The sequence below is a fragment of the Saimiri boliviensis genome, chromosome 19 (assembly GCF_048565385.1).
Source record: "Saimiri boliviensis isolate mSaiBol1 chromosome 19, mSaiBol1.pri, whole genome shotgun sequence".
Taxonomy (NCBI): Eukaryota; Metazoa; Chordata; class Mammalia; order Primates; family Cebidae; genus Saimiri; species Saimiri boliviensis.
The window spans coordinates 30788782-30800368 of NC_133467.1; the positions used below are offsets into that span (position 1 = coordinate 30788782).

An 11587-nucleotide genomic window follows, 5' to 3' on the forward strand; every position below is an offset into this window, starting at 1 on the left:
AGGTGGGTCTGGCAGTCACAAGGAGAGGGTGGGTGATCCAGGAAGTGATAGGCACCAGGGCAGGTATTACCAATCTGAGCAGGAAGGAAGGGGGAGAGGAAGCATTCTGACGGATATCAATATGCGATATGCCGGGGACAGGAGGTGACAAAGCAGAGTCAATAGGGGACTAGGGGCAGGAGAAGGTGGTCCACTTCTGGGAAAGGAAAGGGACGGCTGACTGCATTCTCCTTCCTGGGGATTTCCTGGGGAAACAAGCAGCCAGAGGATGGAGTGAGCAGAAATTGCCCCTACTTCTGAACCCTTCCTTGCCTTGAGAGATCACACCCAAGACCTCTTTTCTGAGTTCCCTTCTATCCAAAGCCAAAGGAATAATTTTCCCCAGCGGTTCTCCCCACCCCAGGCAATGGATTTCTCCCAGTACCCTAATTTCCCTATATGCACAATGCTGCTTCCACCCTCTCCCTGCCCCAGGGAGAAGGAAAAAGAAAGATTACTAGGTATTCCAGGAACCATTGGGTTCTCAAGGCAAGGTGGGGTGGGCCCTGCGAGCCAGGTGGGGATTCCCCCAGACTGATCCTGGGTGAATCTGGGTTCCTGAGAGCAACTCTTGCCTATGCTGGGGCTATCTGACTTGAGGCTGGGGGAGGGTTTAGGGCAGTTGGGAGTGGGTAGGAGCAGGGCCAAGAGCCTAGGGGAAGCTACTGGGAGCTGGGCCAGGGAAATGGGGAGTCAGGAAGTGGGGAGGGGAACCCTGGGGGGAAATGGAGGTGGAATAGCTGTTCCGGGCCTTGGAGGGGGTGGGTAGTGTTAACTCAGGAAGGGAGAGCCTAAGGGAAAGAAGAGACGTTAGAAAAGAGGAGGTGCTGGCCTGCACAGGGCACCATGGCTCACCCCTGTAATCCCGCACTTTGGGAGGCCAAGGTGGGCAGATCACCTGAGGTCGGGAGTTAGAGGCCAGCCTGACCAACATGGAGAAACCCTGTCTCTACTAAAAATACAAAATTAGCCGGGTGTGGTGGCGCATGCCTGTAAGCCCAGCTACTCTGGGAGGCTGAGGCAGGAGAATGACTTGAACCCGGGAGGCGGAGGTTGTGGTGAGCCGAGATCAAGCCATTACACTCCAGTCTGGGAAACAAGAGTGAAACTCTGAAAAAGAAAGAGAGGCAGAGAGAAAGCGGAGGTGCCACCCTGGATCTGCCTTCTATAAAAGGAAGAGTCGTTAACCCCCGCTTGCCTTGTCATCTGCTGCCTCCGTATGTTCATTCCAAGCTGGATCATCCTCCCTTTGGGCAGTAAACTCCCCGATCGCTGTCTCCTTGCCTCCCCTCATTGCTCTGCCTCTTTCACTCTTCCCAGCTGCTCAGTTCTATCCTGAGCCGTGTCAAGCTACCTCTTTTCTTTGTTCTTCCCTCTTGATGCTGCCTTACCTGTTCCCTACCCTGTTTTCTCAGGCAGCTCACTCAGTCCCCTCAATCCTGGAAACCAGCCATTAGGGCCAAAGGGCAGCATGAGGAAGTCTTGAGAAAAGAGAGGCCAAGCTAGGTTAAGCTGTAAGAGCAGGAATTCTCCCAGGACCGTGATCCTATCTGTGCGTGCCGTCCAGGCCCTTTCCCTCACTCTCTGCCTCTCCTGGGGCTCTGTCCCACCAAAAAGGAAAAGAGGCAGCTGAGGGCTGATTGTGGGGTTTGGGAAAAGGCTATGTCATCAGCTGGCCCAGTGCCTACATCCATTCGGCTGCTAGAGATTCCCCTCCTCTGGGCAAGTCCCATTTCTTTTTTTAAAGGAAAACAAAAACTAGGATTTTGGGAAGCGATGATACACCCCTCTGAGTCCCACCGACAGAGCTCAGCTGAGTGGCTTAGCGATCAGCCAATCGCAGAAGCTCACTTGCTTAAAAGAGCTGGCGCGGAGAGAGGCTGGGGAGAACCCACAGGGAGACCCACAGACACATAGGCAGGCACGAGAGAGACAGAGGAGGACAGAGACAGAGACAAAGGCACGGCGGAAGAAGGCAGAGACAGGACAGGCACAGAAGCGGCCCAGACAGAGTCCTACAGAGGGAGAGCCCAGAGAAGCTGCAGAAGACACAGGCAGGGAGAGACAAAGATCCAGGAAAGGAGAGCTCAAGAGGAGAGTTTGGAGAAGCCCGACCCCTGGGCACCTCTCCTAAGCCCGAGGACTAGGTTTTCTCCATTTCCTCTAAAGGTCCCCAGCCCTTCTGAAAACTTTGCCTCTGACCTTGGCAGGAGTCCAAGCCCCCAGGCTACAGAGGAGAGCTTTCCAAAGCTCGGGTGTGGAGGACTTGGTGCCCCAGACGGCCTCAGTCCCTCCCAGCAGCAGCAGTACCAGTGCCATGTCCCAGACAGGCTCACATCCCCGGAGGGGCTTGGCGGGGCGCTGGCTGTGGGGAACCCAACCCTGCCTCCAGCTCCCCATTGTGCCGCTCTCCGGGCTGGTGTGGCCGCTTCTGCTACTGCTGGCCTCTCTCCTGCCCTCAGCCCGGCTGGCCAGCCCCCTCCCCCGAGAGGAGGAGATCGTGTTTCCAGAGAAGCTCAACGGCAGCGTCCTGCCTGGCTCAGGCGCCCCTGCCAGACTGTTGTGCCGCTTGCAGGCCTTTGGGGAGACGCTGCTACTAGAGCTGGATCAGGACTCCGGCGTGCAGGTCGAGGGGCTGACAGTACAGTACCTGGGCCAGGCGCCTGAGCTGCTGGGAGGAGCAGAGCCTGGCACCTACCTGACTGGTACCATCAATGGAGACCCGGAGTCAGTGGCATCGCTGCACTGGGATGGGGGAGCCTTGTTAGGGGTGTTACAGTATCGGGGGGCTGAACTCCACCTCCAGCCCCTGGAGGGAGGCACCCCTAACTCCGCTGGGGGTCCTGGGGCTCACATCCTACGCCGGAAGAGTCCTGCCAGCGGCCAAGGTCCCATGTGCAACGTCAAGGCTCCTCCTGGAAGCCCCAGCTCCAGACCCCGAAGAGCCAAGGTAGGCACCCCTGGAGTCTGTGCCCTGCCGCGTCCTCCCACCGTGTCTGTCCTACTGACCCCTATTCACCCTCTCTCCACCCACTTCGACTTCTGGCCACTCTGCTCCCCTGCCTTCTGCCTGCCTTTCCGCTCTCCACAAGCCTCCTTTCTAGGGAAGGCTCAGACCTCTCCCCTTTACCCTTCTCCCAACCGACCCACCGAGATTTCTCAGAGGTAGGTCCGAGACTGGCTGGGAATAACTGTTCCCCCTCCGCACCACACCCCTGCCTGCCCATGGCATCTTCTGCTGGCACGGTCTGCAGCAGCAAAGGTCTCCTAATAGCCCCATGGCCTTGGCTCTTTTCTCTGCCCCAAATTTGATTTTCATCCCCCACCCCCAGCTAAAGGAGTCAGGTTTGAGGCCGGAGGGTTTGGTCTCCGGCTTCTGATGCTGCCTTTAAAATCACTGTGGCAAACTGCAAACTAGGGCAGGAGTGGCAAGAGAGGGAGGGCATCCCGTACCTCCTCCTGGTCAATCCCCGTCCCACACTGTGGCTGGACCGTGAGGCTGCCTGAGGCTCCATCCTTTTCTCCCTCCCACTCCTGGTCTCCCCCTTCTTCCCTTCCCTCCTCCCTCCTCCCTCTCCAGCTTTAATCCAGACCAGACGCTCCCTCCACACCCGCCACGCTGAGCTCTGGCCCTGGCCCTAGCTGCTGACTGAATCGTTCCTCCAACCACACAGGGCAGACACGTTGCAGCCCAGCCCTCTAGCCCTGGTCGCACGGGCCCCAGCCACACTCAGCCCTGGAGGACCCCAAAGTGCCTCCCGACGGCAGACCAGGCTGCTTTCACCTCTGGGGCTCCTGCAGCCCTGGGATGTGGCGTCCCCTCCCCTCCCCTTCTTAGACCCAGCTGCTGACTCCTCAGAGTTACCACAAAAGCCCTGGGATTTGGTGTTGGGGGAAGGGCCCGACCAAGACCCGTCGTCGGGAGTCAGGAATCAGGAATCCGGTGGGGTGTGTGGGGCCCAGCTGAGGATGCCGAGTTCCAGACCCAGGAAGTGAGGGAGGGGAGAACCCATCGACCCATGTGTCTGAGACTCTTTCAGGATCTTCCTTTCCCTTTTTCTCTCCAGCGCTTTGCTTCACTGAGTAGATTCGTGGAGACACTGGTGGTGGCAGATGACAAGATGGCTGCATTTCACGGTGCGGGGCTGAAGCGCTACCTGCTAACGGTGATGGCGGCAGCAGCCAAGGCCTTCAAGCACCCAAGCATCCGCAATCCTGTCAGCTTGGTGGTGACTCGGCTAGTGATCCTGGGGTCAGGCGAGGAGGGGCCCCAAGTGGGGCCCAGTGCTGCCCAGACCCTGCGCAGCTTCTGTGCCTGGCAGCGGGGCCTCAACACCCCTGAGGATTCGGACCCTGACCACTTTGACACGGCCATTCTGTTCACCCGCCAGGTGAGGCCCCAGTCAGCACCGCAGGCCGTGCGCTACACAATTCTAAGAAGTACCACTACGTAGACTGTGATGTAAATGATGCCCTAGAGTTGTGTGACAAGGTGCCTGGCCCCAGCCACACTGCCACGTGTGGCTTCCTAGATCCTGACAGTGCTGGGTCCTCAGTGCCCAGGTCCCCAGGAATCTGAATCTCATCCCAATGGGCCCAGGTGTCGTGGCTCTCTGTTTACCTTCTGTGATCCCTTTCCGCAGGACCTGTGTGGGGTCTCCACTTGCGACACACTGGGTATGGCTGATGTAGGCACTGTGTGCGACCCGGCTCGGAGCTGTGCCATCGTGGAAGATGATGGGCTCCAGTCGGCCTTCACTGCTGCTCACGAACTGGGTAAGGTGGGGGTGGGGCCACGGGCCACCTGGGGTGGGTGAGAACGGTATTAGGGAGGAGGAGCTGGGGAAGAGCAAGTTCTCCAGAGTGTTAATGGGGGTCCCAAGGTACTTCTTCCCCCAGGCCTAGGTACAGGACTGTTACTCCTTTCTGCTCCAGGTGTAGATATATATTTCGATTTTTCTATTAAATATATTAGTTGGTAGAAACTACTGTGAACTCTGTGTGTGTGTGTGTGTGTGTGTATTTGGAGGGGGAGTCAGAGAGGGAATGGGTGGAGTCACAGTTGGGAATGTTGGCTATAAGGAAAAGTGGATAGGGAGGGGCCCTGAGTATATTTTGGGGAAGAGGAGACAGAGCAAGAGACGGGGCTACATACTGGGAGCCCTAAGAGTACCAGAAAGGAAGGGACTAGGGGCAGGGTGAGGTGGGGAGTGGACCTGACCGTCCACAGCTGCAGCCGGATTTATGATGGAGCCCCTCGGGGCACAGGGAAGGGACCCTTAGACCCTAGCAGGGCATCTGCTCCCACAGGCCATGTCTTCAACATGCTCCATGACAACTCCAAGCCATGCAGCAGTTTGAATGGGCCTTTGAGCACCTCTCGCCATGTCATGGCCCCTGTGATGGCTCATGTGGATCCTGAGGAGCCCTGGTCTCCCTGCAGTGCCCGCTTCATCACCGACTTCCTGGACAATGGCTATGGTAAGCAGATGGCACTCACCTTTCCCTAGGCGGGACTCAGTTCCTGTCCTCCATGGCACTGTCACTTCTGCTGGCATTCCGAATGGGCCAAATTGCCTCCCAAAAGTGTGCTTCCTCTACAGTGTGGGAAGGGGTGAGAAATGCTGCTGTCTTTCTGCGGTTCTCACTTCCTCCCAGAGTAAATACCACAGCTAGAGGAGGCAAATTTTGGCTCAGTAGAATTAGAACTGACCTTCTGAGGGCCAGAACTGCCTACCACTGGACTGTGCTGGCTGTGAAGGTGATTACCTTGTCACATAATGAGGTAGGCAAGAATAGCAGGGTAACTGCCATTGGGCGGAAATGTTGATGAGAGGCAAATTCAAGTATTCTATAGTTGGTTAGAATAGAATAGGCAGAATTGGGTTCCTATCTTTATTGTTTTATTTATTTATTTATTTTTGAGATGGAGTTTCATTCTTGTTGCCCAGGCTGGAGTACAATGGCTCCATCTTAGTGCACCGCAACCTCTGCCTCCCAGGTTCAAGCGATTCTCCTGCCTCGGCCTCCCTAGTGGCTGGGATTACAGGCATGCACCACCATGCCCGGCTAATTTGGTATTTTTGGAAGACACAGAGTTTCTTCATGTTGGTCAGGCTGGTCTCAAACTCCTGACCTCAGGTGATCTGCCTGCCTTGGCCTCCTAAAGTGCTGGGATTACAGGCATGAGCCACAGCTCCCAGCTTTGTTTTTGTTGTTGTTGTTAATAATTTGTTTTTCTTTTTAAAATAGAGTCAAGGTCTCACTGTGTTGCCTGGACTGGTCTCGAACTCCTAGGCTCAAGCAATCCTCCCACCTCAGCCATCCAAAGTGCTGGGATTACAGGCATTGAGCCGACATGCCCTGCCCCTTATTCTGTTATTTAAGCAGATGTAGATGTGTGACTGTAAATTACTTCACCTGTGTTTGTAGTTGATATGTCAGATAAGTATAATAGCGGTACCTCGCTCATAGGTATTTGTCACGATTAAATATGTGCTAGTCAAGCATTTAACTAATGCTCATCACATAATAAGCATCCAATAAATTATAGCTGCCCAGGGCCAGGCACAGTGGCTCACACCTGTAATCCCAGCAGTTTGGGAGGCCGAGGCAGGCAGATCACGAGGTCAAGAGATAGAGACCATCCTGGCCAACAGGTAAAGCCCCGTCTCTAAAAAAAAAATAAAAAATAAATTGTAGCTGCCCATTAAAGCCTCCTACAGGGGTAGGCACAGTGGCTCACACCTGTAATCCCAACACTTTGGGAGGCTGAGGTGGGAGGATTGCTTGAGACCAGGAGTTTGAGATCAGCCTGGACAACATAGCAGACTCTATCTCTACAAAAAATTCAAAAAAATTAGCTGGACATGGTACATGTAATCCCAGCTACTCAGGAGGCCAAGGCAGGAAGTTTGCTTGAGCCCAGGAATTTGAGGCTATAGTGGGTCATAATCATGCCACTGTACTGCAGCCTAGATGACAGAGCAAGATTCTGTCTAAAAAAAAGTAATTAAAATATAAATCATAAATTAAAAAAATTTAAAGCCTCTTATAGCCCTAGAGTTGTTTTTCTCTTTTTCTCCTTTCTTTTTTTTTTTTTTTTTTGAGACGGAGTTTCGCTCTTATTACCCAGGCTGGTGTGCAATGGCGCGATCTCGGCTCTCCGCAACTTCTGCCTCCTGGGTTCAGGCAATTCTCCTGCCTCAGCCTCCTGAGTAGCTGGGATTACAGGCACGCGCCACCATGCCCAGCTAATTTTTTGTATTTTTAGTAGAGACGGGGTTTCACCATGTTGACCAGGATGGCCTCGATCTCTTGACCTCGTGATCCACCCGCCTTGGCCTCCCAAAGTGCTGGGATTACAGGCGTGAGCCACTGCGCCTGGTCCTTTTTTTTTTTTTTTTTGAGACAGAATCTTGCTCTGTCATCCAGGCTGGAGTGCAATGGCTTGATCTCGGCTCACTGCAACCTTCACTTCCCAAGTTCAAGCGATTCTCCTGCCTCAGCCTCCTGAGCAGCTGGGATTACAGGCAGGTGCCACCACGCTTGGCTAATTTTTGTATTTTTAGCAGAGACAGGGGTTCACCATGTTGTCCAGGCTTGTCTTGAACTCCTGACCTCGTGATTTGCCCACCTCAGACTCCCAAAGTGCTGGGATTACAGGCATGAGCCACTGTGCCCGGCCTGTTTTTCTACATTCCATCAGGCCCCGGGGAGCCTAAGCTTTCAGCTGGCAATTCTGAATGCTTCCTTAAACCCACTGCTGACTTTATGCCCCGATCTCTTTCCCAGGGCACTGTCTCTTAGACAAACCAGAGGCTCCACTACATCTGCCTGTGACTTTCCCTGGCAAGGACTATGATGCTGACCGCCAGTGCCAGCTGACCTTTGGGCCCGACTCAAGCCATTGTCCGCAGCTGCCACCGCCCTGTGCTGCCCTGTGGTGCTCTGGCCACCTCAATGGCCATGCCATGTGCCAGACCAAGCACTCGCCCTGGGCCGATGGCACCCCCTGCGGGCCCGCACAGGCCTGCATGGGTGGTCGTTGCCTCCACGTGGACCAGCTCCAGGACTTCAATGTGAGATCCTAGGGCGGGGTGGGGTAAAGGGCCCGGGGGTGTGGGGACTGGCCCTAAGCCCAGGAGAGAGTTCACTTATCCCCTACTTCCATTCTGTGCCTTTGCAGATTCCACAGGCTGGTGGCTGGGGTCCCTGGGGACCATGGGGTGACTGCTCTCGGACCTGTGGGGGTGGTGTTCAGTTCTCCTCCCGAGACTGCACGAGGCCTGTCCCCCGAAATGGTGGCAAGTACTGTGAGGGCCGCCGCACCCGATTCCGCTCCTGCAGCACTGAGGACTGCCCAACTGGCTCAGGTAAGGAGTTGAGGGGATGGGAGCCCTTGGGAGGGGACAGTAGAGCAGGAAGGCTATCCCTTGAGTGCAAGGCCAAGAGGGTATTGATTCTCCTGCTGCTGGGTGGAGTGCCTTTAACCTCTGGGAATTGTCCTTGGCCATCTGTGGAGAAGAGCGGAGCTGTGCTGTCTAGAGCTCTGAGGGGCTGGGTGAAGGGGTGTGGGGCGATGTGAGGAAGGAGGGGCTCTGACTGTCTGTTTCACCCCTCCAGCCCTGACCTTCCGCGAGGAGCAGTGCGCTGCCTACAACCACCGCACCGACCTCTTCAAGAGCTTCCCAGGGCCCATGGACTGGGTCCCCCGCTACACAGGCGTGGCCCCCCAGGACCAGTGCAAACTCACCTGCCAGGCCCGGGCGCTGGGCTACTACTATGTGCTGGAGCCACGGGTGAGGGCCAGGGCACCCCCAGGCCCTGTCCATGGTCACACACACCCCCAGTGCTCCCTCTGCTTTCTGATGACAAAGATTCCCAAAGCAGCATTGCTCCCACAGCCACGCTAACCCGGTCCAGGAGTCTACTCAGACTTATCTGTTCATGGGTATCAGGAAGACGAGCCCCAGACTCCAGATACATGGCCAACAGGTCCCTCTAGGGCTATCCTATTTCCCTTGGGCTCTTTTCCTCTGTCTCCCCATCTTCTAGTGCTGCATTTGGTGAGAATGGAATGTGTGGCCTTTGGGGCAAGTTCTTGACCCCTCTTCTATGGGCTCCTCTGTCAATTTATAATTGTGGCCTCATTCAGCTCCTGGACAGTCAGTCCTTCAATGGCCAGGACCCCTGGAGATGACTGAAGTCTCGACACTCCCTCTCTGTGGTAGGGTGGTGGGCTGAAGGCTGCACAAAGGAAAACAAGCCCTAGCAGCCTTCTGCTCCCTTCGCCCTTAACCTGAGAATTTCTACAGGCTGGCTGCCCTCTAGCGTCCATTCAGGGGCAGTGCCATCAAGGTTTATGGCTCGGTGCTGGGACCAGACAGACCTGCAATTCTTGCAAGAACTGTAGTCTTGGTTGGGTGCGGTGGCTCACACCTGTAATCCCAGGACTCTGGGAGGCCGAGGCGGGTAGATCACCTGAGGTCAGGAGTTCGAGACCAGCCTGACCAATATGGTGAAAACCTGCCTCTTAAAAAAAAAAAAAGAACTACAGTCTTAGCTCCTTGGCTTGCCATTTGTGTGGCTTTTGGGCAGGTTCCTTAACCTTTCTAAACCTAATGTTCTATCCCTCGAAACCTCAAACGGTGGTGAGATTTAAGTTTGTGTTTGTAAAACACTTAGCACACTGCCTCATTTATACTCAGTGCTCTGAAAATGCTGACTAGATGTTATATGTGATAATTATTATTATTATTTTTTTTTTTTTTGAGACGGAGTTTCGCTTTTGTTACCCAGGCTGGAGTGCAATGGCGCGATCTCGGCTCACCGCAACCTCCGCCTCCTGGGTTCAGGCAATTCTCCTGCCTCAGCCTCCTGAGTAGCTGGGATTACAGGCACGCGCCACCATGCCCAGCTAATTTTTTGTATTTTTAGTAGAGACGGGGTTTCACCATGTTGACCAGGTTGGTCTCAATCTCTCGACCTCGTGATCCACCCGCCTCGGCCTCCCAAAGTGCTGGGATTACAGGCTTGAGCCACCACGCCCGGCCGATAATTATTTTTATTGCTATGATTATCACCACATGGTGGCTGGCACTCACCCATCTACATCCCCTACCTCAACCGACTTTTCTGCCACCCCTTCCCTGCTGGGACATGGGTTTTGTTTGATTTACCAACCCCTCTTGATTTAGGAGGAACCTTCGCATTGTTTCTTTCTCCTCTCCTCAGGTGGTAGATGGGACCCCCTGTGCCCCGGACAGCTCCTCAGTCTGTGTCCAGGGCCGCTGCATCCACGCTGGCTGTGACCACATCATTGGCTCCAAGAAGAAGTTTGACAAGTGCATGGTGTGCGGAGGGGATGGTTCTGGCTGCAGCAAGCACTCAGGCTCCTTCAGGAAATTCAGGTTCTTTACCATGATCCCTCCCTCTACCTTCCTGGACGTTCTGGGTCCTGGGGATGCAGCGGGGAACTCAGCACTGCTTCTACCCTCAGAGAGCTCACAGTCTAGCGGGAGATAGATGAGTCGGCAGTCACAGTGCCGCGTCCCATGTGTTCAGCTGGAGTCCAACCCGGGTGCTGTGAGCGCCCTTATGGGCATCAGGGAAGACTTGCTTGGAGGCGCACTCTGAGCTGAGTCTCAGAAGGAGGGTAGGAAATGGACACGTACCGAGGAGGTGGGGCTTGGAAGGGCACCTCAGTAAGGGAACAGTGGGTGTAAAGGTCCAGAGGTAAGAGGCAGTAGGGCACATGTGCACATAGCTCTGATCCAGACTGAACCACTCAGACATGATTGGGGCGGCAGCCACTACGCACATGCAGTCACTTAAACACAGTTCAGAAGGCCGGGGGGGTTTGGGTGATCCTGAGCTCCCCATCTACTCCTTCCACACAGGTACGGATACAACAATGTGGTCACTATCCCTGCGGGGGCCACCCACATTCTTGTCCGGCAGCAGGGGAATCCTGGCCACCGGAGTGTCTACTTGGCCCTGAAGCTGCCAGATGGCTCCTATGCCCTCAATGGCGAATACACGCTGATGCCCTCCTCTACTGATGTGGTACTGCCTGGGGCAGTCAGCTTGCGCTACAGTGGGGCCACTGCAGCCTCAGAGACACTGACAGGCCACGGGCCACTGGCCCAGCCTTTGACACTGCAAGTGCTAGTGGCTGGCAACCCCCAGAACGCACGCCTCCGATACAGCTTCTTTGTGCCCCGGCCAACAACTTCACCACCACGTCCCACTCCCCAGGACTGGCTGCACCGAAGAGCACAGATTCTGGAGATCCTTCGGCGGCGCACCTGGGCGGGCAGGAAATAACCTCACTATCCCGGCTGCCCTTTCTGGGCACCGGGGCCTCGGACTTAGCTGGGAGAAAGAGAGGGCTCCTGCAGCTGCCTCATGCTAAGACTCAGTGGGGAGGGGCTGTGGGCATGAGACGTGCCCCTCCTCTCTGCCCTAATGCGCAGGCTGGCCCTGCCCTGGTTTCCTGCCCTGGGAGGCAGTGACGGGTTAGTGGATGGAAGGGGCTGAGAGACAG

General features: G+C 55.4%; 1 protein-coding gene across 1 annotated transcript; it reads left to right on the forward strand.

Moving 5' to 3' along the window:
* Window positions 1–1748: 1748 nt before the first annotated feature.
* On the forward strand, window positions 1749–11367 carry ADAMTS4 (ADAM metallopeptidase with thrombospondin type 1 motif 4). Its single transcript, XM_003937980.4, has 9 exons — window positions 1749–2989; window positions 4107–4430; window positions 4683–4815; window positions 5350–5520; window positions 7834–8120; window positions 8228–8414; window positions 8665–8840; window positions 10276–10451; window positions 10941–11367. Exons 1-9 carry the CDS (start codon window positions 2357–2359, stop codon window positions 11365–11367), a joined length of 2514 nt encoding a protein of 837 aa, XP_003938029.1. The 5' UTR covers window positions 1749–2356.
* The last annotated feature ends 220 nt before the right edge of the window (window positions 11368–11587 follow it).

Coding starts and splice junctions, on each gene's coding strand:
- ADAMTS4 (XM_003937980.4), top strand. CDS start 2,357: ATGTCCCAGACAGGCTCACATCCCCGGAGGGGCTTGGCGGGGCGCTGG. Junction 4,431..4,682: donor CCATTCTGTTCACCCGCCAG/GTGAGGCCCCAG, acceptor CCCTTTCCGCAG/GACCTGTGTGGGGTCTCCAC. Junction 4,816..5,349: donor CACTGCTGCTCACGAACTGG/GTAAGGTGGGGG, acceptor CTGCTCCCACAG/GCCATGTCTTCAACATGCTC.